At 40.5% G+C, this 25,746-nt stretch overlaps 1 protein-coding gene across 1 annotated transcript in view; it reads right to left on the reverse strand.

Annotated features, from left to right (window-relative positions):
• Window positions 1-25,746, reverse strand: part of LOC124297890 (collagen alpha-5(IV) chain-like) — a 31,592-nt gene that overhangs the window by 3,881 nt on the left and 1,965 nt on the right. The window contains exons 2-21 of the mRNA XM_046749244.1: window positions 19,528-19,719; window positions 13,212-13,256; window positions 12,807-13,028; window positions 11,826-11,888; window positions 11,523-11,759; window positions 11,170-11,331; window positions 10,954-11,080; window positions 10,397-10,546; window positions 9,396-9,572; window positions 9,128-9,292; window positions 8,202-8,551; window positions 5,875-6,130; window positions 4,479-4,672; window positions 3,885-4,091; window positions 3,695-3,800; window positions 2,849-3,393; window positions 1,855-2,053; window positions 600-799; window positions 417-516; window positions 147-332 (exon numbers count right to left, since the gene is read on the reverse strand). Coding sequence (XP_046605200.1) covers window positions 147-332; window positions 417-516; window positions 600-799; window positions 1,855-2,053; window positions 2,849-3,393; window positions 3,695-3,800; window positions 3,885-4,091; window positions 4,479-4,672; window positions 5,875-6,130; window positions 8,202-8,551; window positions 9,128-9,292; window positions 9,396-9,572; window positions 10,397-10,546; window positions 10,954-11,080; window positions 11,170-11,331; window positions 11,523-11,759; window positions 11,826-11,888; window positions 12,807-13,028; window positions 13,212-13,256; window positions 19,528-19,719 — 3,883 coding nt within the window. The remainder of the gene's footprint in view (window positions 1-146; window positions 333-416; window positions 517-599; window positions 800-1,854; window positions 2,054-2,848; window positions 3,394-3,694; window positions 3,801-3,884; window positions 4,092-4,478; window positions 4,673-5,874; window positions 6,131-8,201; window positions 8,552-9,127; window positions 9,293-9,395; window positions 9,573-10,396; window positions 10,547-10,953; window positions 11,081-11,169; window positions 11,332-11,522; window positions 11,760-11,825; window positions 11,889-12,806; window positions 13,029-13,211; window positions 13,257-19,527; window positions 19,720-25,746) is intronic.

Raw genomic sequence — 25,746 nt, forward strand, 5'->3', positions numbered from 1 at the left:
TAATCACTACTTATTTTCAACATTTGTAGTTAAATGAAATACAATTACAACGCTCAAAGTAATATGTAATTAAACCGGCAATTCAATGAAAAATGTAATTGATGCTGCCCCTCTCTATTCTAGTTGTAATTTTTTTTTTTCCGAACCTCGGTCGCCCGTTTCTCCCTTAATTCCTTGAACCACGGGCCCTGGCGATCCGTTCAAACCGGGGAATCCATCCAAACCATATTCTCCAGGAGCTCCTTTTTGTCCCGGGATACCGGGGAATCCTGGTAGGCCATCGATTCCTGGCGTTCCTTTTTCCCCCCTTTCGGCAAATTGTCCAGGTGGGCCTGAGTAGCAAGTATGTCGATAATTCAACAATGGTGTTGTTTGTTATTAAGTTCGATCGGGTTCGCCTAAGTCAAGTCTTTTACCTTGTTGTCCTTGTGGTCCTTGATCTCCCTGAATTCCTTTCCTGCCACTGAATCCGACATGCCCTGCCGTTCCTTGCAATCCAGCGTCTCCTAGTTGCCCCTAAAAGGATCGTCAGAAATGTCTCAGTACCCGAAGTTTGAAGTTAATTTCCTTCTCCGTCCGGTAACCATTATTTTCATTACCTTCTGCCCTTGCCTTCCTGGTAGACCTTCTACCCCCTTTTCACCCTTACGACCATTAAAACCGTTCATTCCTGTGTCTCCGACATCACCTTTTTCAGCTTCGGAGAACGAGACGAATCCTGGATCTCCAGTTTCACCCTTCCGTCCCCTCGGACCAGGATATCCCTGTAAACCTCTGGGACCTGGATTTCCTGGCATTCCTGTATAGAAGCGAATGGTGTTTCACACCGTAATAGGTCAGTTACACAATACTCCGTACAGAAATCGTAATACGGTGCCGGGTTCGGCCAATATCGTTGTGCGATACTGTTTGATCGGCGCAACATTGGCATTTTGTTATGGGCCAGGATTGTAATGTAACGCTGCCAATTTGTGAGCGGACATTGGAAAACGATGCTGGGCCAACATGTGTTTGTCAAGCTACTATTGAAAAAACGAGAAACTTTCTAAATAAGTTGGCAACATAGTTTTTTTTTTTCATTTACAACATCAGCTGTATGCTCATCAGTGAGTAATCTACTCATAGTTCAACTGCCTACTAATGGAAACACTTTTAACTCCTAAAAATACGCCGCTAGACTTTCGGTAGTGAATTCTAACCCGGGACGGACGCATCGTTCGCATTATTAGTCGCACGCTTGAATTTGTTACCCCAAACTCTCGCATATGAACGTGCGTAACTTTGTAAAACTTATGCTAAGATAACTTCTTTTAGGTTTTTTATCGCTGTAGTTATGTATGAAATATGATAGTAACTTTTCGTCACATGAACATAACGAAAATACCATAAGCCGAGATTTGTACAAAGTTTAAACACAAATTTTTCCCTTGCTCATTGCAGCTTCGCTTATATCATTGTACATCAATTATATTATTGTACTTTGATGATTGTACATCGGCTGCAACTCTGACGCCAACGTTGATCAGATACAGTAAATCAAGACTTGGCCGTTGCTTGGCTTGCAGATCTATGTATAACCAACTTTTGACCGTTATTGTACTCCAATTCTTAACCGTTGTTGCAAGTACCGATCCAAAACCAACGTTGCGCCATTTTCGCCCGTCTATCTTTGACCTTTATTACTACTTCCGACATTGAACCAGGGGCCGTTATATCGGTACACAAATATCGGAACGATACTGGCCCATTTTATAAGCACGGCTGCTATCACATGATATCTGCACGGGACTCTATTCCTTACGAGTAGCAATTCAGTTTCAGTTACTCATGTATAGTTGTGACTGAATTCCATACCTGGGCGTCCCATCTCTCCTGGATCTCCTTCTATACCACGAATTCCTTTCGGGCCGGGTGGTCCCACCGGTCCAATCCGGCCCGTCTTCCCCTTCAATCCTGGTCTTCCATAGTAGCCAGGTGACCCCGGTCGACCTGGAAAACCTTTCTCTCCTTGCTCCCCTTTCGGACCGTCAGGACCCATATCTCCCATTTCACCCTATGAGGATTGAAAAATAATCGATGAGCTAGGTAAGTGTATGTAATGAAGGCGCCAACAAAGCACGTATTGAGATTACTTGAGTTAGCGCTACCAATTGAAACTATAAAAATTTGCAGTATTCGCTAATTTGCGGCTATTCAGCCACTAATTAGTCGTGACAATTGAGAGAAATTCCAAAAAAAATTATTTCTTTTTTAAATGCAATTTTGGTCACCCGATACCAGGTATCGTAACCATTCTGATGACTTACCCCAGAAGAAAGAGTTAAGTGCGGTTACACTAAATGGAGTTGGGTGGCCAAAAGTACGTTTTAAAATGTGAAAAAAAAAATTATTACTAGTTTCGACTGATTAGAGTCGCGGTTAATAAGCGGCAAATTCTGACCCTAGTCCCTGGATCGTGCGACTCTATCTTTTCGGATAACTCATTAGTCTGGTTGCGTTAGCTGGAGTCGGGTAGCCAAAATTGCATATTAGAAATAAAAAAAAAAAATTGTTGAGTTTCTCTCAATTGATTTGAGTCGCGGCTAATGAACGGCAAACTCTAAGCCTAGTTCGAGTTTCCTGCGATTCTTCCTTCACGCGTATTTCAGTGAGATCACGCTAACTTATCATAAAGTTGGCGTAGCTTTAGATTTTTTTAAAACAGTTTCAACAACGGCAAAAGGTTAATCGTCACGACTAATTAGCGGCTAAATAACGGCAAATTACCCATCATTCAAATTCGTGTAGTTTCAATTGGTAGCGCTAACTGAAGTAACATTACGTATTTCGTCATTTTACTCTTACTTACTTTGATTCCGTCTATTCCGTTGAGTCCGCTGAAGCCGTAATCACCCGGCGATCCTTTGATACCTTCGAAACCGTCCAACGATTGGCCAGGCTCACCGGGCAGCCCTAGACGCCCATCTATACCTGGAAGCCCTGGCAAACCAACATCGCCAGGCGCAGCAGCATCTCCGACATCGCCCTGCGGGCCGCTGAAAGATGATTCCCCGGGTGGACCATCTTGCCCGGGTTCACCGAAATCTCCCAAGTCACCCTTTGGTCCAGGGGGGCCTTGTAGTCCATCGAATCCTGGTGGACCAATAATTCCACGTTCCCCTTTCAGTCCGTTCACTCCGACTATTCCCGGTCGGCCATCCAAACCCGGCATTCCAGGTATACCGTTCGGTCCATCATCTCCAATTTTTCCGGGTAGACCAGGTTGTCCCCTAGGACCACTCATACCCGTGTAACCCTGTGGACCGTAGTCGCCTATCTGTCCTCGGAATCCGGTAAATCCAATCTCTCCTTTCAGACCTTTCATACCGTCGAATCCAGGCTGACCAGCCTCTCCTTTTTGAAAATAGTTCAGAATTGTATATATTAGTTACCTGACCACTGTGATATCTAGTATTGTACATGGGGCAGAATAAAGTGTACCAGTCGAAAAAAAAGTTATCCGACCGGGCTGAGAATTGGGCTAACTGTTGTCCTATTGGGTGGCACTGCTCGCATCAAATATTAATTCATTTCGACAAATATAGACTGAGATGGAGGGGGTACAATTTTTTGATCGGATAATTTTTACTTTGGGCCTGGTACACTTGAATAATTCTGCCCCATATGTATGTCGAGTAAGTTTAAGATTCATCACCTCTGGCTCCTTTATTGCCGTAAATCCCGCGATTGCCAGGGCGGCCAGGAGCGCCAGGTTCACCGCGATATCCTTGAATACTGGATCCGGTTTGACCTTTGGGTCCCTGATTGGAACGAATGGTTGAATTTATTTGTCATTTTATAAAGGTTTTTGGAAGTTCTGGATGGTATTATGTCATTTTATTTACCTGAAGACCAAGGCGACCCTCTAATCCGGGAGCACCTTTCGTACCCTTGAAACCTTTGATACCTGGCTCACCACTTCTTCCGGGAAGACCATCGAAACCAGCATCGCCATAGTCTCCTTTTTGTCCGGTTGGTCCCATTTCTCCTACTTCGCCGTAGTAAATGGTTAAACCAGGTGCACCATGGTCTCCTTTTTGCGCGAGGGGACCCTGTTAGGTTTCATACGTATGAAGCCGGGTTATTGATGTAAAATATCAGCATTTGTCCAGTCAAGTGAAAAAAAACAACTGAATTGTACCTTTTTTACAGAGAGTTTAATGGGCTTTAATTTTTGTAATAATCTTTATCGCGATCGGTTCAACGATTATCGAAATATGATGAAAAAATTGGATTGGAGCACCTTATTTTCAAGATGGTGGTTGGGCCGTGGAAGTCAGGATTTTTGCTTTCTTGCGAGCTTTCTTCAAAAGTATACCGAAATGAAGGTCTCCACAAATTTATAGCTTTATACCGATTAATTTTTCTATTTTTGTTAATTTGACTGGACTACAAATGAATGTATACGGATTGAGAAATTCAAACGCGTATTCACATACAGGTAGACCTGGCAATCCTTCACGTCCTGGTTGTCCAGAAATGCCTTGGGGACCCGGATCACCAGGTATTCCAGTATATCCTTTGAATCCAGGGGGACCTGGCTTTGTGCTACCGGCTGGGCCTCTATTCCCCCGAGGTCCAATTGGCCCTTCATCACCAGGTAACCCGCGCAAGCCGGTCAACCCGTCTTGACCTGTAATTGGATTTCATGGAGGAGTTAATTGATTATATTTAGGCATTCAGGAAGTGTAAAGTGAAGTGTTATTTATCTTTTAACCCTTTGTGGCACTACGTCATATATATGTGACACCTTTTTTGAATGGGTTATTTAAGATTTACATTTAATTTTTGAGATATCGTGATAATTTTTTTTGCATAATTCGACTTTTAAGATGTCGATGTTGATGTTTTCGCAGGGGTTGTGATGAATTCACGAATATAGTGAGCGCTATAAATGAACACGGTGTTTTTATGCAATAAATGTAATTGTGGGAAGGTTATGGTGTCTAGAAAAGCGGAACTTAGTAATCTTGTGTTTTCGGGTTCGCTGAAAACGAATCTGATGGCAGAATTTCAAAATTCAATATGCAGAATGCATATTTTGTATTCTTCACAAAATTTTTATATGAATCTCGCTCTTTGCGTTACCCGGAACGAAGATGGAACTAGAATTTCGCTACGTTTTCGTTGTCAGTCCGGACAACAGCGGCAAACAGCGAGATACATTCAAGCATTTTGTGCAAAACGCATTGAATCCATTCCGCATATCACATTTTTGTAATTCTGACGTCGGATTCGTTTTTATCCATGGTATCCTTTTTCGTAGCTGTTGCAACATTTCAAGTTTAGTATATAAATACGTATAGAAGTTACCAAATAATTCTGTTATGTATTTCTACAATTGAGTCGTAAGTGTAAAGTAGATCCGAGTAATGTATTGTACTAAGTTGAAGTTTCAAGTGTCTTGTATCGCGTGATATTGTTGTGTAAGGTATAAACATGTGTTCCATTCCACTACATTATTTCTGGAGGATGCTAGGTATATGTCACCACAAGGTCACATTAAAGATATAGTTACGAATAAAAATATTAACCGTTCTTATTCCGTCAGCGTTATTTCAAATTGACTTCAGGAGGATCATGTTGACATCAAATCGATATTCTTTCTATGTGTGAAATAATGAGTCATATCTTATGTAAAGCATGGTATTTAATGACATCATGTTGCCATCAAATTTATATAAACGTGTTCACTGGGTATTGGATCCGCCATTTTGAATTTTGAAATTCTGACATTGGATTCGTTTTCAGCGACCCCGGAAACTCCTTGCGTACCCAGTTTCATGGAATTTGACTGTAAAGAAAAATGTATGCTTCAAAGGATTAACTACGTACCTGCATCGCCAGGCATTCCTTTCGGACCGCGATCTCCTCTGAGTCTATCTGTGATTTGGCGAGGGTCCGAAAATCCCCGCGGTCCTCGAAGTCCCATGTTTCCTTGATCTCCTGGTATACCGGGCTCTCCGGGACCTCCCGGATCACCCACGAGATATTCTTTCGGAATTAGCACATCGTCACCTTTGGCACCCGGTAAACCATCCCGACCGTTCACACCGTTCCGCCCCGGTCTTCCTGCATCACCGTAGTCACCCTGATTCGAATAAAGTAAAATAGTTAAGTACTGAAATCGTATATTTAATTTTTCATTACAGCTAGAAAGTATGACTGTACTTTAAACACGTATTTGTAAGGTGCTCTAGTATTTAAAAAAATGTTGGCCAACAAGTAAATCTTTAAAACTAATTTCTAAACTATTTTCATTGTTAATTTTCAACAACTAATCCCTAATAATAAAAAGTGTAAGCCTGTGCATGAGATACCAGCTGAATATTACGGAGAAAAAATTAAATGATTTCAGGTTTGAATGGTTTGTGCAGTAGATGTACAAAATATATTAGCTTGCTAATCCACCTCGAATTACAATTGCTGAAACAAGTCAAAAGTCTGAAGCTATGGAGAGTGCTCAAATTTCACCATCTCCAATAAAAAATAAACCTGGCAGAAAACCAAGAGCATTCACATTCACCAAAGATGGAGCTGGCTCAGATTGCGACATCAGAGAATATGTAACGAGGAAAAGAGACCATGGAAAAGACGGCGACATTTCGAGGGCTGATTTTGAAGACGCTTTCCACCTTCTTAAAAATCGGACCTTGAAACTCTAGACTCTGATCGATGGAGACATATAAACTGTTTTTTCTAGACAAATACAAAGCCCAATTGCACCAACGTGATTTAAGAATTGCCTGTAATGCCCATTATCCACAGTTCCAAATCCAAAGACCTACTGATGGAATCGAGGCCTCGTTCCTGAGCCAAAGAGTCAATTTTCAAGCTCTGAAAGTCTTTATACAAGTCAGACTCGCTAGCAAATATTATCGTCATCCATGATTCAAACAGCTGTGCTCCAAATTTAACTATGCATATCCATGCCCAGACTTAGGGTGGGTCAAAAAAATCAAGTATTTTTTTTTTTTGGAACCGACACACGAAAACTAGTTCCTAGGTACCTCTAGAAAGTACTCACCAAGTATGAGCTCTTAATATTAACGGGAAGATTATGCTCATCATAGTTTTCCATTTTCAATTTGGTATCATATAAAAATGGTCATATCTTGTCAACAATAGATCATTTAACCAATCGCAAAGTCGATATTTATAGAAAATTGAACGCTCTACAAAAATGGTCTTTTACACTTTTTTCATTAATCCAACCATTTAAAAGATATTCAAGGTCAAAGATTGAAGTATTTTAAGGAAAATAACTTGATTCAATACTGTATGGAATTATAAAATTTCATATGGTGAAATAGAAATTTTTTTTCTGCTGACATGTTAAATGATATTTCTTAAATAAAAACCTTCTTTTCCTGAAATAGAACATAAATTATCTCAAAATTCACAAATTAAATGGATAAATTGGAAATATTTATTGAAAAACTATTAAAATCAGTAGGCATTGGAATTCTACTGCGAATATCTTTTGAATGGCTAGAGTAATCGATTAACCATAACAGAACTTTTTTGTAGAGCGTTCAATTTCCTACAAATATTGACTTTGCGATTGGTTAAACGATCTATTGTTGATAAGATATGACCATTTTTATGTGATACTAAATTGAAAATGGAAAACTATGATAAGCATAATCTTCCCGTTAATATTAAGAGCTCATACTTGGTGAGTACTTTCTAGAGGTACCTAGGAACTAGTTTTCATGTGTCGGATCCAAAAAAAAAAATACTTGATTTTTTTGACCCACCATTGCCCAGTCTGTAATACGAGAATGCAAGATTCAATGCAACATCTCGTCAATGACTGTCCAATTTTCGATCAGTACCGTCAATTTTACCTTAACCCCTATGTCGTATCGTACCATAGAGCACCGGATATCGTAAATTGCGAAGATGCGAAATCAATTAAAGCCATATTCTACTTTCTACAATACAGCTGCCTTCTTAGAGCCTTTTGCTTAAACGAATAATCAACTGTTTGTCTTCAGTATAATTCCGTCTCTGTTTTATTATATTTAATTATTTTTTTCATATCAATTATTCATTCCTGCAATGTTATTGATTTAATTTCTAACCATTTGTTATGGATCCTGTATGTGTCCGGGTAACAATATGCAATACTACTATACTACTATTTTATTTTTATTTACCTTATTTCCTTTAAATCCGGTCGGCCCATAGTCACCTGGGATACCGGGATAGCCCCGTGGCCCTGGAGGACCTTCCTCACCACGGAAACCTTTGAATCCTGGTTCGCCAGGCGGGCTTCTCATTGAAGATTCGGCCGGCCAAATTATTTTTCCCTTTTCCCCCTTTGGTCCTTGGATACCTGCGAGCCCAGAACGACCAGGCATACCCCGGAGTCCCTTTGGTCCCATCGGACCAGGCCGACCTGCAGGTCCGTCGTATCCTCGAGGTCCAGGTAAACCGGGAGGTCCTGGTGGGCCTTGGAAAGCATCCGTGCCCGGCTCTCCTCGTTCACCTTTTGCGCCAGGGATACCTGTCATATCAAAATACGTTAAGGGAGTTCCTTAGTTTCGAAAATAATTTTTTTTTGTTTGCGTGAACGTTTGTCCGTTCAATACATGCAGCTGAAGCCACTGCTGAAAATCCAGATAATGTGACTTACCAATTAAAAAAAGTTCATATCTCTACTAAATTTCGTTTCTTTGAAAATCGGTTCCACAGGAGGATAGAGGGATTCATCTATTTAGCCTTTAAAGTGATCTTTGGTTTTTGTTTTTCAGATACTTCGTTTGGCTGAAAACATGGTTACCGTTTTCAACGCTGCTTTATGCACATCATAACTTCGGTAGCCGTAGCAGCTACAATTTTCATGTTACGATATAACTTTTTTTTTTTAAATCGAAGCTGACATTGCCTATTTCTAAACCCGATCTGCCCAATTTTTTTCCCTTCCTTACTCCGCAACCCATACAATTTTTGAAAATCGTGAACGTTATACAACACTCTTGGGTGAGGAACCCCCTCAATGATTGGACCATTGATGCTACCTAAATTTTTGTGATTTGTACGTACAAATTAATACAAATAGTCAGAAATTAATAGTTTTTACCTGGTTTGCAGATGCCACAATCATCTCCTCGCAATCCTTTCTGTCCCATTAATCCTGTGGGGCCTGGTCGACCGTCCATTCCTGGGGGACCAGGTGGTCCTGGTGGTCCAACTTCTCCCTGAGGTCCTTTTATAGGCACACCTCTTCCAGGGGATCCCTTCGGTCCTGGGTCGAAAGAAAAATATTAGCGCGAGTAGCTGTGGTTATTGTAAAGCAATTACGATGAGTATATACGTTTGTAAAGGTGTTGACTGTATTTTTGAATTACCTTCAGCACCATCTTCACCGCGATCACCAGCGAATCCCCAATATCCATCTATGCCACGTAATCCAGGCTCACCGGGCGGGCCGACGATCGTCTCACCTTGAAAGCCTTTTGCTCCCATTATTCCTTGAGGTCCAGGAAAACCGGTCGGTCCGATATTTCCCTTTACTCCCGGAGCTCCTAAAAACAGTCAATATCGTTTTGCATTTAACCGGTTGGCTGGTAATGATGCATATATGCATATTTTTTAATAACTAATTTCTCGATCGATTTGGACGAAAATTCGTACACTACCGTATTGGGGGCCCCTAAATCCGAATTCGAAAGTAGAATTGGAAAACTCGATATGAGGGATTCAAAATGGTGGCTTCAAATACCGGTAATTACGACCAGGCCTCAGCACCTTCGTACCAAAAAGTCAAGAAGTGGAATAAGTCTTTTGAAAATTCTTACTCGGGGGTTTTTGGGGTTACTAATGATGAATCCGTTACCAGAATAGAAGAATTGCAAAATGGAGGATCCAAAATGTTGACGGCTATACTTGAAACCCCCCCCAGGTATACAAAAGTCGAACTTGAATATAGTAAAAAAAAATTCATAATAAAACTAAATATTTAATTTGACTCACCCCTATTTTCGCCCTCAGGGGGTGGCAAATTCAGGGAATAACTTTTGCATTGGCATTGAAAACCCCAAAAACCCCTACAGGTACACCAAATTTCGAATTTGAATATAACAACAAGATTCACAATAAAATTGAAAATTGACCCTGTGTCATCCCTATTTTAACTCTCAGGAGCAGGCAAATTCAAAAGATAAGTTCTGAAATGAAATCAGGGACCCAAAAAAGTCCCGGATACTAATTTTGGTCTAATTTGGTCGGTTGTCTGTGACTGTCACCAATCTTGGCACGAAAACTGAAAGAAATTCGTACCAGTCAACCGGTTAATGAACATACTTACGGATGTGACGTACAAAATGAGAGAAACTGATTCATTGCTTACCGTCATCACCAGGGTCTCCTCTGACAGATTTACCCTTCGGTCCAGGCAGACCAGGCGGACCTGGAGGTCCTGGTGGACCTGGCAACCCGATGTATCCGACATTTCCGGGCGACCCGAATAATCCTGGATCTCCCTTCCGACCAGGCGGACCTGGAAGAAGTCGTATGTCAAGGTAGGGCGAGGCTAGTTGAGCATAGGGGCAAGTTTAGAAATTGAAATATCTCGGTAACTGAGCATCACACGACACATTTTAAACGAAGAAAAGAGGATGACGTGAACGGGAACATGTGACGCGGTCGTCGATAGCCATGCGGCGATCGAGTGAGACGTGAGAACGCTTTGTGCTTTTCTTGCTTAAGAAATAAAAAACAAGTTCATCGTTATTTTTCTCTTGGACTCGCACGAATACAACTATTTGCGATCACGTAAGTGTTAAAAGTTTGCTTATATTATTGAGCTTATTACCCTACTAGCTCATCGAGTATATTCACGCAAGACCATCAAAGGCATCATGCCAAGGACAGTGTCCATGAATATTTCTTACAAATTAAACTGACCGGTTTCTCCTGGTTTTCCAACGCTTCCCTTAATTATTTCGTCCAGATCTGGGATGTAAAGTCCACGGGGTCCTTCGGGACCCTGTTTTCCTGGAGGACCAGCATTACCAAGTTCACCTTGTTCACCCTGCGCAGAAGCAATACAGAGGTATTCAATTCATTGTCAGCAAAATACAAGTGTAGATATTTTCCTCTGTTTCATTTGGTAAGACATACTTTGGAGCCATCAGTTCCAGGTCTACCCTCGAATCCAGGTGCGCCCTTTGAACCTTTCTCCCCAGGCTGTCCTAGCGTGCCCACGATCCCCTGCTTTCCTCTCGAGCCTTGAAAACCTCGATGACCTTTCAATCCTTTTAGACCTATGATTCCAGGTCGACCCTGAAATATTTATTTCTCGCGTATCACCGACTGTTGCGGACGCTTTTTTGTGCCGATAAAAAATGATAGTTTAACAACCCGTTATTTCATACGCAATGCAGTGAGTCAAGAGCAGCTACAGAATATGGAAGCTTCTTCACTGTCTTTCGGATACATGTACTGTTCAGTTCATCTCAGGGGTAAAGACTTACAACGCGTCCTTTCCAACCAAGCACTCCCTTCGGTCCACGATCTCCACGATCCCCTTTAGCACCGGTCGGTCCGGTAACACCTGGCTGTAATACGTCGGTCACAGGTCTGATCAGTTGATTATCTGGTTCACCTTGCTCACCGGTGTCACCTGTTTCTCCCTGGGTACCCTTAACCCCCCAACGGTCTTCTCCACGATCACCCTGAAGTCCCGGAAGTCCAGGCTCTCCCATGTATCCCTGATTTAAAAAAATGTATAATAAAGTCCCAACGCTTACAACAACAATAACCATATATATACTTACAGTGTCTCCGGTCTCTCCTGGGGCTCCTAAACTTCCAGGAAGACCTTGAAATCCTGTATGTCCCTGAACAGGAAGAAGTGTGTTTGTTATCGGGTGAAGAGTTTTGAAAAACAATTAGCTAATCTATGCATTCATTGTGTAATGCAATTTTTGTTGGGTGCTCTTCGGCAAGGGCGGGCGGGGTAAAACGGGGACGGGGGCAAGACGGGACAGGTGTCATAACATCAATTAACGAGAGTATAAACGGCGTTTAGTGTCTTTCACCGGCCGCCAGCCACCCGAGTTGCATTATAGATGAAGGACGCTTTTTCGCCGCTAGACAAAAAAACGAAAATTCGTCGTTTCTGCTCTAATTTTCCATCTAAATAGTTGCGTGACATTGGTATAATATTGTAACGTGATAATTTGAATACAGGTGTTAATGCCAGCTGAAATTAGTGCACCAGCAAGTGAGAGCATAATTTTTAATCACAGCTCATATTCCTGTCACAGTTTTTGTTTATTTTTTTTTTTGCATTAGCTACTGGGGCAAGATGAGTAAATACTGCTTAAAACTAGAACTACCGAAGTTAAGCCGATGCTATTTCTACCAAATCCAGTCAAAATGACTGGTCTTCAAAAAATCGTAACGATAGAAAATGTTTATATCAATATGATATAGTTGTAGCGTTGAACGGTATCCCATCTTACCTCATCCCATATTCGTAGACCAATACAAAGATACCGCGCATTTGTACCGATTTGTTTGTATGTCACTGTACTAAAATTGAATACCTCTTGTTTCAGGATCCAACGGATGTATGTGAAGTGTGCAAAATTTTTATAATATTTTCAATGAAAATTGATTTAAACGTGAATGCCGTAAACGATTATATATCTAATTGACATGATACTTAAATTGTAAAAATAGTGTGTTTTACTTATGCACAAAGCTCAATGTCCCCATCATGCCCCGCCATCCCTTATTTCGCACAAGATTACCTGACTTCCGTCGTATCCAGGAGTTCCTCGTTCCCCCTTTACTCCAACTGAATTAATTCCACCATCGCCAGGTTCTCCGGGAAATCCTCGGTCCCCGATAGGACCTGGCTCACCTGGTAAACCCTGTATACCCGACCTGCCGGGAGCTCCGGCTATTCCGTCAGTTCCATTGCATCCGTCGAGACCATCCGGACCCCTCACACCTGGAGCACCGGGCTGTCCCTGTTGAATTGGAATTAAAAAAGGTCTGTCATTTTGTTTGATGTACTTATACTTGTTAAGCAACGTACGAACAGTGTTTCATGATCTTACACGATCTGCTTGTCAATCGGTATATTTACTTTGTAGCTGCTTAACTATCTGCGAGTGTTGATACGTTAGATGCAAATCTAAATGTATACTTACAGAGATTCCAGAGATACCGATAAATCCTGGTAGTCCATTGTCGCCCTGAACAGATGAGAATTTATAAATATCTTAATTGTATTCATTTTACCGCTTGTTTTTTAGAATCTCCGCAGTCCCCTCACCTAGTTTTATAGACAAGTAGAGCCGAAATAAGGAAGATAAGTCTTTCAAGTTAAGATTAACGCTAAGTACAGCATATTTTAATTTCGGCATGTACTTGTCGGATACACTGGTCGGTATTTACGCACATCCACGTGCGAATTTTACATGTATACATTGAGGAATGATTCTTCTCTGTAGTTCTTAGATATGTGTGTAATATTTTATGAAATCGAAAGTTTTTTACTTCAAGTCGTTAAAATAAATATACCAATGCCCTGAATATTTTTTAAGATTATCAATCGCGTGTCGCCAAAGCTCCGGAAGTCTCACGTTATGCATACGCTGCAGTGTCGTAGATAATAACGGCAAATCTGGTCGATGTATGGGGAGGGCAATGTTAAAGATTAATTACACGAATAAAACAAGTTCAGTTTGACTGAGTGCCTTTCGGGAGGTCCAAAGAGCCGAAAGCACCTGGACCACTGAAACCGGTTGTGCCGAAGATGTTGAAGAGTTCGCAAATAATCGTAAAAAAAAATTCATTCCCGTGCCCAGACTCCGTCGTTTTACCTGCGCCTATCGTACGTATACATTATGCATATTTTTCACCCTAGTTTTTTTGTTCTTTGTGTTTTTCTACCTTCTCTCTCTTCTTTCATGCTTTGCTTTCTCGCTACAGCCCAGATGAAATACTTGTATAAGATTTAAATTTGATAAAAATTGCTCAACGACACTGAGAAAATTTTGACCTTCTTAATTATGGTATATAGACTTTCTTTGTGTTTTCAATATATGACGCAGAATCTCCAATATTTTAGGCCTTCGATAGGTGGAAAAATAACATGTGGCTCGCACGGTTGCCTCTTCGCAGTTTATCCGCGCAAAGGTTGAGAAGTTCGCAAGCGGTCAACGGTAGATGTGGAGGGCCTGCTACATCCGATGCTTAGCACGTGTCAGCGAGTTTTCTTACTTCCAGTTTGTCAAAGAGTCAGAAAGGAAACGCGGGTTGGAGGAAAGAGGAGGAGGGTTCTCCCGGTTAAACAATCCCTGCAAGATTTATCTTCCCACAACTCGGCGAAGTAATGGAGCTGCAGAAATATATGCACAGGGTGTTTAGTTTATATCTATTTACTTGAATGTAAACGCATTTTGCTTCACAGGTATACATATAACGATGGACTGCAAGCGAATTATCAAAATCTTATTCTTTATCAGGCACACATCGACGTCTAAGATTTCATCGTAATTTCACGTATGATTTCTTTTCTCTTCAGTAATGATTTCACTTTGGCAAATTACTGTTTCAAAATTCTCTTTATTTGGAAGCTTGCACCCTGCGGAGTGCGGTGTTTCAGGATCCTTGAAGGACTTGACATATGTTGTCTATACGTGAAATTAGCAGATCGATACGTAGGCGGGTTAAATTGGTCCCTATATGGAGAGAAAGTTTTTTACAAGAGACTCGTGTCATTGCAGCATAATCCGAGACCTTTCTGACATATTCGTCGTTTTTTATTTATTGGTCAAACCGATCTGACGATACTCAACGTTGGTACCTTTTGTACTTCACGATGTCTCGCATAATCTCTACGGGTGCAAAAGCGAAAGAAATTATTTTCTGTGACTTTGTAAAATCATTTTTATGCAAGTTGATTAACCACGAAATTGGCGTGGAAATAATTTTTTCTTCGTTATCTTTATGCAATTTATTATTGTCGTAATTATCTGACCAAAAGTTTTTTTTCTACAGTGTTTGTATTCAACTTTTGGTGAAAAATCATGAATCACCCGATATATTTGAATTCCACGAACACTGCGGTGACCGCATGGGCGAGCTTCGGAGATGTTCTCGCAAAAAATTAACTCAGTCTGGATAAATCTTCTCACGGGAATTTGCAGTCGTTAAATCTTCTGCGACGACAGCGAAAACCTTTCGTTTGCATCATTTTTCTTAACATATTGTAACCGGTACATGGATAATAATTATTTTACAGTTACAACGACTGAATGCTCTATTTATGAGCGCCACCTTGCATCGCCAGACCTAAATACCCAACAATGTTGATACAACCTTGCTTAGTCTTCAGCGAAGAACTCTTGTCGTTAAGATATCTGCAGGTCTAAGTGTATCGTGATGCGGGATCCGTAACGTCAGCAAAGTTTTAAACTTGTGTTTGAATTTTTGCACAAGCTTCTTGGAGTTCTTAGGTTACAGAAACGGAGCCGTTGCACAAGGGAGGAATTCATCTCGAGACATCCTTGCAGTGGCGTAGTGTAAGGTTGAAAGTTTTTAACCAACATACGTGTATATGTAGGAGAACAAATCTCAGGAGAAACGAGGTTCTCGAAAAAATAAGTAATATTCATAAATATTGAACAATAAAGCTTCGTATGTGGGGATAAATTTATTGTATAGAGCAGCCTGGGGGAGTAAAAAAGAAGCTCCAGACGAAATAGACTGTCATAAATTTACTGATGCAGGTGTTCATTGTTGTAAGTATATTTATTACTCTTTGTTTAGACTCAGCTCGAGTGGTAAGAGCTCCGTTAATCAAACTAAAATCCAAGATGTAACTTGAGGAAAAAGGTGGCGCACTGTCGGACGGACATGAAAAAGTAGGGTAAACCTATTTTTGGAGCTCATTCGCTCATCTCGGTCCCTTCACGTACGCCATTTTTTACGTACATACCGTAGTCATATCTCGCTGGACAGCGTAGTGTAGTTTATAGTGATACACCACGAGATAGTAAGACATACATTTCACATCCTGTCTGCACAGTTGCACGCCGCGATCTAGTTGTCAATGGGAAGTCCGTTATCGAGGGAACTAGGGTCGTGTGGCCTGCATCCCACTTGCTACAACGATGCACCGATTCCGTTGAATAATTCTCGGGAAATACATCTCGTGTTCAGATATCGAACCCACCCACACCCCTGCAGATTGCATCGTGACGGAAAATGTCCAGCTCTCGTCACGATGATACAGCCGACAAATCGAGATGCGCAAATATCATTCAAACGGTTTCTCGCGCCTATTTTAAAGCGCACTTAACAAGTCTTTTCTGTACTACTGAATGGAATCAGCCTACAGGATAATTATGAGTGCAGTCATAGGTTTAACTGTTTTCCGAATAAAAGTAATACTTTTAAGCATATTGACAACAAAAGATCACTGATTTCAACTGAGAGCCTCTGAAATTTAATTTCGTATTTACCACCAGTTACCAATTTTCAGGTTGCATGTATATTTAGAATAGTAAGTATCTAAAATTGTATGACTAGCGAACTTTTTTATTGGAACAAGTTAAGAAAATTTATTTTCTGAGGAGTTAGAGACTGTGACAATAAACGCCAACCGTGCAGCTTCGTAATACTGATTTCCGTGAGAACCGGGTTATTTTTTTGAAATATCTATAGCCATTACTCAATCCTCGCACACTTCTATATTTCTGAAACGCCGATGGGGCGTGTGTCAAAATGAGTTTCAGGAAGTTTCTGCTTTCGCTCATATTAACCCTAACTTTTTTTATCCAGGCGGAAGAATTAAGCTTTACAACACCCCAACTGCATTACCAATACATACATGATCCCTCCACGACGTAATTAAAACTTTCAGAAACGTTTAATCACGGTTGTTCTTCGTCATCACATCCGCATGCGTATCTATCTTTCCGCCCGTATAATACACATGAACAATCTAAGTATACATGTAGAGAAACTACTTATCGAGGAAGTTCGTTTTGAACAAATGTTACAGCATTTAACATCGTGTAGGAAGAAAAGGGTTGTGAAACATTCGGGGGGGAAAGAATTCATGAAAGAAGAAAATAGATTTTGTTGGAGTCCATTCGCTTCAATCTAGTATCCCTTATTTGTTCCAAATACGATGACTTCAGTCATAGTTTGTCAAAATCATTTAGTGAATCGAATATCTTGATTCAACAAAAGCCGTTCGTGTCGGGCTCGAGTGAAGCATCGATTCGATTGAATCATCCGATCTGTTTCCGAAATTGAGTCAGCTTAATATTTCATTTGAAGTTTATTTATTGTTCCTCCAAGTCGCATATTCGATGACAGAAACAATTAGGTACTTGAAATAAAATAAGCACATGAATCTAGCCAATGAAAAATTTACATCAACTGAGTGCCACACTTCGTTGTTCTAACTCGAGCTTGTGTGGCGTAACTGATTGATTCAGTTGCACTAATTTGTTCACGAGGTAAAAGAAACAACGCGTGCTTTGAAACAAGTACAGAATATATTGATCGTAATAATCAGTATACTAATACTATAAACGGCCACTAGGCGGTGAAATTTCTCGCTACCGAAATAGCTTTAGAGATAGTTAGAAAACCGGATAGTTGGCTCGAAATTCAGAAACGGATAACGTGAGACAAAAGATGTTGACTACAAATAATCAAAAACTATTGACACGTTTAATTTTATACTTCTATCTATACAACGGTTAGTTTTCGGGTTTTACTCATTAAATATCGGGCAGATCCTACAAAATTTGGAGTCAGCAAAATTATAAGTGACGTCATCTGGAGAATACATTTTGTACGTTTGAATAACAGTTCAGTTTATATGCAAAAAAGATTTTTGTTAGAACAAATTTCATCACCTTTTTCAACCGTTGAACTCTTGACTTAACGAAACATGAATTAAAACAAGCTGAATTTATTTTTGTACAACAATTTCATATTTTTAAAACAAAATGATTGAGGTACGTTCCATCAATTTTTTAATCATTTCAATCACCCATTTTTTCGCAACAAATTTCACATTATTGCAAGGAACTCGCGCCGTGTCATCTTGAATAAATTGATAGTCAAGTCTGATCATTCAAAGGCTTGCTTTCATTATACATTAAGTCGTCGCGAGTATTTCGTCCCACAAAAGTATTTTGTTGAGTTAAATAAGTATTGTGTTCGATACATCAGACTACAGCATTTAGTTGAATCAGGTACGAATATCACTCGACTCAAATAATCCTTTCCCTCCGTACAGGAAGCAAACAGCTGATGTACATTTACCAGAGCCTCACCGTGGGTTCTGGGTTTGATTGAAAAAGATTGAGCAGAGACTCCACGGAATCGTCGTATACGAACTTGTTCTCAAACACGAGGATTCCAACGCCAGGAATGACAATTGCATAATTTATTGCGATTGGTCATACACGTCGCGTGCGCGAAACTGTTATTGCGGGGTATTCGTATCGCTGTTCTCGTAGAAAATGAGCTGCCGCAATCAAACAGAGCAAACTGTTCTTAATTAATCAGGCAAAGATCAATGTCAAACGTGTAGCGCTAGGCGAGCGCACCAGAGAGGCGATTATACCGCTATAAGCAGGCGGCAGTGAAGACGTACATAATGTAGAATAGAATTACTTACAACGAACGCCTACTGTAGACGCTTAACCCAAAACGGGTGGAATTGTGCCATTCTGACTCCTACGGTAATTGAAGAGCCGCAATCAATTTTATGCATGCGTATAACGTTAACATCTCGACTGCATTGTCGGGCAGCTGCGATATTCTTGTAATTATAAATATTCCGTGCATGAGCTGCAGTGTTCGGAGAAAAGATAAAAGGTCGCGTGACGTAATCTTCGCAATAAATTATCCTCCGCTCGCACGATGCGATGCTGCGTTCGTTACATTATTAAAAATTATACGATACACATTCTCAAGTATGATTTATACTCTGCGGATGGAAATCAAGAAATTCGGTCTTTGATCGCTACGTTCTCCGATAACCTCGAACGAAATGTCGATTCCGAGTTCCTCCTGCGCTCCGACATATCCAGAATCACATCTCGCAGCAATAATCCTGCGAGCTCGCGGTACTGTCGTTAAAAATCGTTACGCAATAGCAAGTTATAATGGTGCGATCGTCGAAGCCAGCCGCGTGCAACGCGGTGTGAAAAAAGTAAAAAAACTAAATAATTGCAATGCCATACACGCAGATGAACTTTAACTGTCGCAGTTCGAGGTTTCGGATATTTCAGACCTGACGTCATCCCAGCCGCGTCTTAAATTTCAGCAAAAGACTCCTGCAGCAGCCGAGGCTTGTGCGGAGAACGTTTTCTTTCGGCCTGACAACGTCGAGCCGGTTTGTTTGAGTACGACTAGCGAAAATTTTCCGGAGGTGAGGGAACCGCGAGGAGGCTGCTCGATGCATTCCATACTGCACATGTGCATACTTACCCGGTTTCCCTTTTCACCAGTGCTTCCGTACTCGCCCTCGGCTCCCTTTTCCCCCTTGGGACCCGGTGGTCCTTCGACTCCTGTGTCCCCTGGTGGTCCCTCGAGCCCTACGAATCCTGGGATTCCTGGTGCGCCGAGGTCTCCCTTAATCCCGGTGCAGTTGCATTTTTGCGTCGCTGAGTCTTCGCAGACCTGGAATCAAAATGCATACGGTCAAAACCTCGGCATTCACACTTATATATATACATATACAACACAAATTCATGTTTAAGCAACATCGCGAAATAGAAAGGAAAGTTTTGCATCTCTATCGGCAACAATTCTGCAGTTCTGGCTCAAGGCTTTTCCAAGTATGCGGACAGTCAAGCTTACTACTCAATTTGCAAAAATTTTTATTGCCTTACATGTTGTGGCAACAAATGTATTACTTTTCCCCTCGATTTCAAATGCGTGCAACTAATAGCTTAATCCGTACGCTAATGTAATTTTTCTTATATACATTTCATCTCAACGCATACTGTGAATTACTTGTAACGTTGTATTCCCTGTATCACCAAAGCTACCACGGATTATTCTTAGTCGCTGTAGATTATAATAGTCGTGTGTGTGTGTGGCTGTATGCAGGGATGTGCGTGGGTGACTTGTCAAAGGTTGTGTTACCATTCAGCAGTGATGTAATGGACTCGTTCGTCGCTTCGGTTTACACTTTGTCAGAGCAAACAAATTCCCAGCTTCGTAATGTGCCGTCTGTTTGCGATACTTTCTATCGTATTTTCTTTTTCACGATTTGAAAAATGGACTCGACGGTTGCTTACATTTTTCAACTAGATTGGTAATTAGAAAAATTCTAATTTTTGTCGCACATTGGCCTTTCAAATCCATACGTTACGAGCGTCTTTACGCTTATGTATAATATACACTATGTCCATACATACGTACATAATACGGGTATAACAACTCGGGAGCGTTGAGCGCAATTATTACCATAACAGAGGTAGGAATTATTCACGAAGAGAGATCGTTTGTTTTTTAACTTTTTCCTTTTTTTCGCTCTGTTTTCAAATTTTTTTTTAATGTTTTCTCTCTTCTTCAAACGGGGCAAGACATAACTGCCGGAAATGGGTATAAGGATTCTTCGCAGGCTAAGTGAGAGCGAGATGAACGTCATCCAGCCATATAAGTACTTTTGAAGTATTTTTATCCTGGGTTATGTGGCATTAACGATTACGTAATTTGTTGTACATATTACACCTATTGCTATATCGTTATGCGCATAGGCTTTTGTAAACGAGTCGCGTGCATGAGACATTGACCACATGAGTGACATAATTTTCACTTCTTATTATACTCCTCCCGAGATACGTAGATATAGTTATACATACGCGGTCTGATTAATTGTTTTGAGTCAGCTCTCGGGCAAGGATAAGTATTATAACGTCTAGGCGCATAATTCATTGCCAATTAAAGTTGCGGAGGTGAATACATATTTATTCTGTGACGGTGAAAATCTTTCTTCTCATTTATTGTAATATTTTGAATTGAATTTTCTAGAAATATTTCAGGTAAAACGAAAATAGAAGTCAACGTATTTTTTCCTTTTAAATCTGACGTTGTAAAATATAAAGAGAGATTTGGAGTGCTTCGAAGAATATGATCAACATTTTTCTTCTAATCAACGCTGACGATTTTTTAATGTCATTTTTTCCACAAGCAGCGTGTCTCTGGAAAAATTTTTACAATTACGATTTACAAGTTGGAATTTAGTCCTCAAACTGTTGAATCAGTAAATTACAAACGAGTTCTGTAAAATAGAAAAGTCTCCGTACAATAATTTAAAGCTATAAAAAAATATAGATCACGAATGAAAGAAGAATAGGATAATGTGCTAAAGAATAATTAAAATTACGAGCGCAACAACGATAATATACAAATAAATTGGAGATCGTTAGGTATCACACATCTCGGACTCCTGTGCATGTATGTGTCACTGTGTGTCACATGTGTAATAAAAACTGCAGGAGCGACTGTTCAGAGGGAACCGCGCTGAGAAGAAGGTTATGATTCGAATTGTTACCAAGCGAAGTACGTGGTGAATTGGTTGACGCGAGAGATGCGGTAGAGAGTCTGAGAGAGCGATAAAGAGAAGCGATAAGCCGAATCGAAAGGAGAAAAAAAAAACCATGAAAGAAATTCTTTTTTTCTCTGTGCCGTCATTCCAAATCTGCTGCGTGGAGATCTTGGAGAACTGCATCAAGTCCAGACTACGCTATAATACAACTTCGAACGCAATCTGCACGACGCTGGTCATTGTTAAAACGGCACCTTATCCTTTGCTTCCATGGCGCCAGACTCGTTTTATCGGCCGAACACTACGAGGTCTCAATTCGGTTCAACGTACCTTTATGGTCATGTTTATACATAGGCATTGGGTTGCATTCGTTTCACGTTGGATGACTTTATTCAATGGCCGTATGAGCACCTCGACGTTCATTCTCTTGTTTTTATTCGTAAATAACTGTGTGGTATCCGAAGCAAAATTTTCTCGGAACCTCAACGTTCTTCTTATAAACGATTGATCATCCGGTATCTTAAAAGTATGTTTGCGGTCATCCGAAAGTCAGCTATCCATCACGTGGATAGATCCTGCAGTCGGAGTGAAGGCGGACAGATCAACTTATGTTTCAATTTTTTAATCAATATACAGATTTTAATGTAACATATAGAATTTAATATACAGATTCTAATTGCTCGGCAAATATGCCTTTGTTTGCGGTGAAGAAAAATACAGACGATCAATCAATCGAAATTTGCAGCAGAATGTAGCTTGTATAATTTGATCACAGAGGATCTATCCTAAACGTTTAACAAAATTTGAAGCTCCGAAATTCCGGGACCGAGATCCATGCAAAGTGCACACGATCCATATGATGCCAAATGGGCGCGAGGTTAATGAAAAAAAAAAGGGTCTGCTTTACTTCTTAGGATCGTCATCCATCCACTGGCCGGTTTGTCCCCTTAACCTTTGACTCTTGCGCTTGATATTCAGTAATATTACGAAGAGCGTAACGGGGTTAGAGTTTCGTAAGAGATTAGACAAGGCCTTCTTTTTCTCAGTCTGACCCCCTAACTTGCTACGCCCTCGTAAAATCCAAGATACTTTGTAATACGCACGTCACGTCACGCATATACATACGAAATCAGTTACGTAATTCGATCGATAACTCATTGATTTATTCTGTTGGAATTCATGCGTTCAAAGTGCTTGTTCGGCTATTAGTTGAAACTTTGGATTACTCAAAGGCGGGAGATGTTGTATAAGAGGTAAAAAAAAAAAAAAAAAAAATTGACACCGTTGGGACGATCCTTGACCGCGGCGAAGTAATCATACCATCTTATCTGTCGAGGTTTGTTTGAACACGAGCGTCCTCGATAAGGCCGGGTAAACATTGATTCGACCGCGACCCGAGATTAATCCACGTCCGAAAATGTACTTCCGGAATTGAAAATAAGAAAACGATTTGAAATAAAATCGAAAGAAAAAAATGGCCTTGAATGTCTGTGCACATGTACACGCTTGTTAACATCAGTAATTAGCTAGCCAATCTTTGAACTAAATCTGTGCTCTACATTATGTACCCTATAATTCATATCAAGAAGATTACAAAATAACTAATACGTAGATATCACAGCGGCGCTGATCCAGGGTTTTTCAACAACTTGTTACAACAAAACAATGTTATTGCGATAATTAGCATCTTACACTGAAAGATAACCTAATATTTATAGATGAAAAAAAAATAAATAAAATTGAGCGGGATGTAATTTTTCTTGCGCAATGATAGAAGATATTGAGCTGAGCGGAACGAAAAATAGCGTATCGAAAAAAGTCAACTCAAATGACCGTACAAATAGTTGCGTCAGTTTAACACGTGTATCACGAAATCTGACGGTGATAATTTTTAATTTATATATTATTTATTCGTGGCGCCACGCCGAGGAACTTCGCTAGTTTGGTTTCTTTTTTCCTCGTTTCTCTCTCTTCTTACCCTCAGTGCTCGTTTTTGCCAGTTTTTCTAACGTGTCGAACTATCAAAATACACGTGCAACGCTTCGGGTTGTGATATGCATTTGTATAATAAATTGACGGTTCAACTGCTGCGCGAAATGGTTCCCTTATCAAATTGAGCCGAGTGATAAACTCACAATCACTCGGTCTTCATACATCGTTTGAATTTGTTTTTTACTCATTACGGTCTCAAGCATCCTCAGTTTTTTTTCTCCACCTCATTATCCGAATATTCGTATGTACATGTAATGAAATTAGAACCGTGAGTCGCCTGATTATTCCCCGGTTATCGCGGGGTGACGAACGTTGGCATCGTGCGCGTGTGTCGTCGACCACCGTCTTTTTTTCCTCTCTTTTTTTACTCGAATCTTGTTATTCTTCAACTTTTCTTCAATTCATACTCCCAATATCACGAATTCGTTGACATGCTTTTCTGTAACGAACACATTGAGCGTACGATAAACCGCGTAGCAGTCTGAAGCGATATCTGTACACATATGTACGAAATGTGAAGCATATGCTGATGAAATCTCGTAACATTGTCAGCAAAATTCTTTTTTTGTCTTTACTTTATTTTACATACTAAAATTACTCCCTTCTTTTGTCGCTGTAAGTTTCCAGCTCTCGTGTTACGCAACTACTTACTTCGCTCAACAAATAAAATACGAAAAAGAGACGGGAAACAGAAGAGGCGAAATAAAGACAACAAATTAGCAAAGGTTGTAAGAGTCTAGTGTACATTATTCACCTTTTGTCAACGGAATTTCTTCCATCACGCACTGCCCTACGTTTTCAAATATCTCCTCAAGAATTCAATTTCTCATTCATAGTTTGTGAATAAAATTTAAGTTCAACTTTGCTATTTGCCGATTTAGTTCAGTTCTTTCATTGAACGTTGTGAAATCATCAAAAAATGCAATCTGTAATATTTTCAAACATCATATATAACGTCCCGAGCTTTCGTTCATTCTTCGCAGAATTAAATAATATCTTTTTTTACTGCGATCGGGTAATCACTTAAAATTTATTGTATATACGCATCACTTCACACGCAACGAAAGAAATAGGAAAAAAAGCAGTAACAATAATAATCAGGACTTCTCAATTATCGGGGATTTGTTGGCAAAAATTGCACAAATTTTGGTTGGTGGGTTGCTTCAACGCGTGCGTTACATCTCGCGAGAATTACTTGAATCTTTCAACTCGCTGGAATAATTTTCATAAAATCGAACAGCACGATCAAGTTATAGCGAATCGATATCAACGCAAGTGTATTCTCTGCTCACGAACGAGTTAGTCAGCTGGGTAGGATAGCGATGATATTTCATGAATGAAATTGTGAAGCGTGGGCCGGTCGATGTGATTGGGCGACGAGCTGTGCACCGACGCAGAGGTTTCGTGGTTCGAATATGCGATCATAGAGAATGTTGCACCTCCGGACGTCGGCTTCAACAGCCGGATGAAGTCAGTGCACTGTTCTAGAGTCAGCTCTGATCGTAGGCGAAGGGTTCACCGGCGCCTCTTCTACCGAGGCATCGAAATCCCCTGATATATCCTACGTATGAGTTATTAATTGAAACCGGCCAATCTACGAACGCCTAAGATGGAACGGCGATCGTTTCTGTAGGGCGGGCACGAGAGAATGGGAATAAAAAACAAGAACGGCGGTCTAACGAAGGGACCGAAAAATAAAAGACCGAGTTAATAGCTCCTAAGAATTTCCACAAAGAGCCTCGGTTGAGACTCGCGCCAGTTTCCTGGCCGCCGCGAAGATGCGTGGGGCGGGTTTGCATATTCGCTATCAGACGAACTCGGCCTCTCGTGCACGCTGATGATCCCTGTCCCTATTTTCATATCTTATCAAGTATGAATTCTGGCCTGATTTAAAAATAACGATTTCGTAACTATCAAATTAATTATACACGATACGTTATATCCATTTCGTTTAGCGTTACAAGCGCATAAGCAATGTTACATCATTCATTCGCAATTATTCCCGCCAACGTCGCCACGCAGCACAGATCGAACTATTGTTTATACTTGTGCACACACACGAACACGCTGCTACCCACGTGTTACTATATATAAACTAAAAACATGATTATCACAGTATATATTCCAGTATATTTGCATAACGGGCCGAAAGGAGTAAA

This window comes from Neodiprion virginianus, chromosome 2 (assembly GCF_021901495.1).
Source record: "Neodiprion virginianus isolate iyNeoVirg1 chromosome 2, iyNeoVirg1.1, whole genome shotgun sequence".
Classification (NCBI taxonomy): domain Eukaryota; kingdom Metazoa; phylum Arthropoda; class Insecta; order Hymenoptera; family Diprionidae; genus Neodiprion; species Neodiprion virginianus.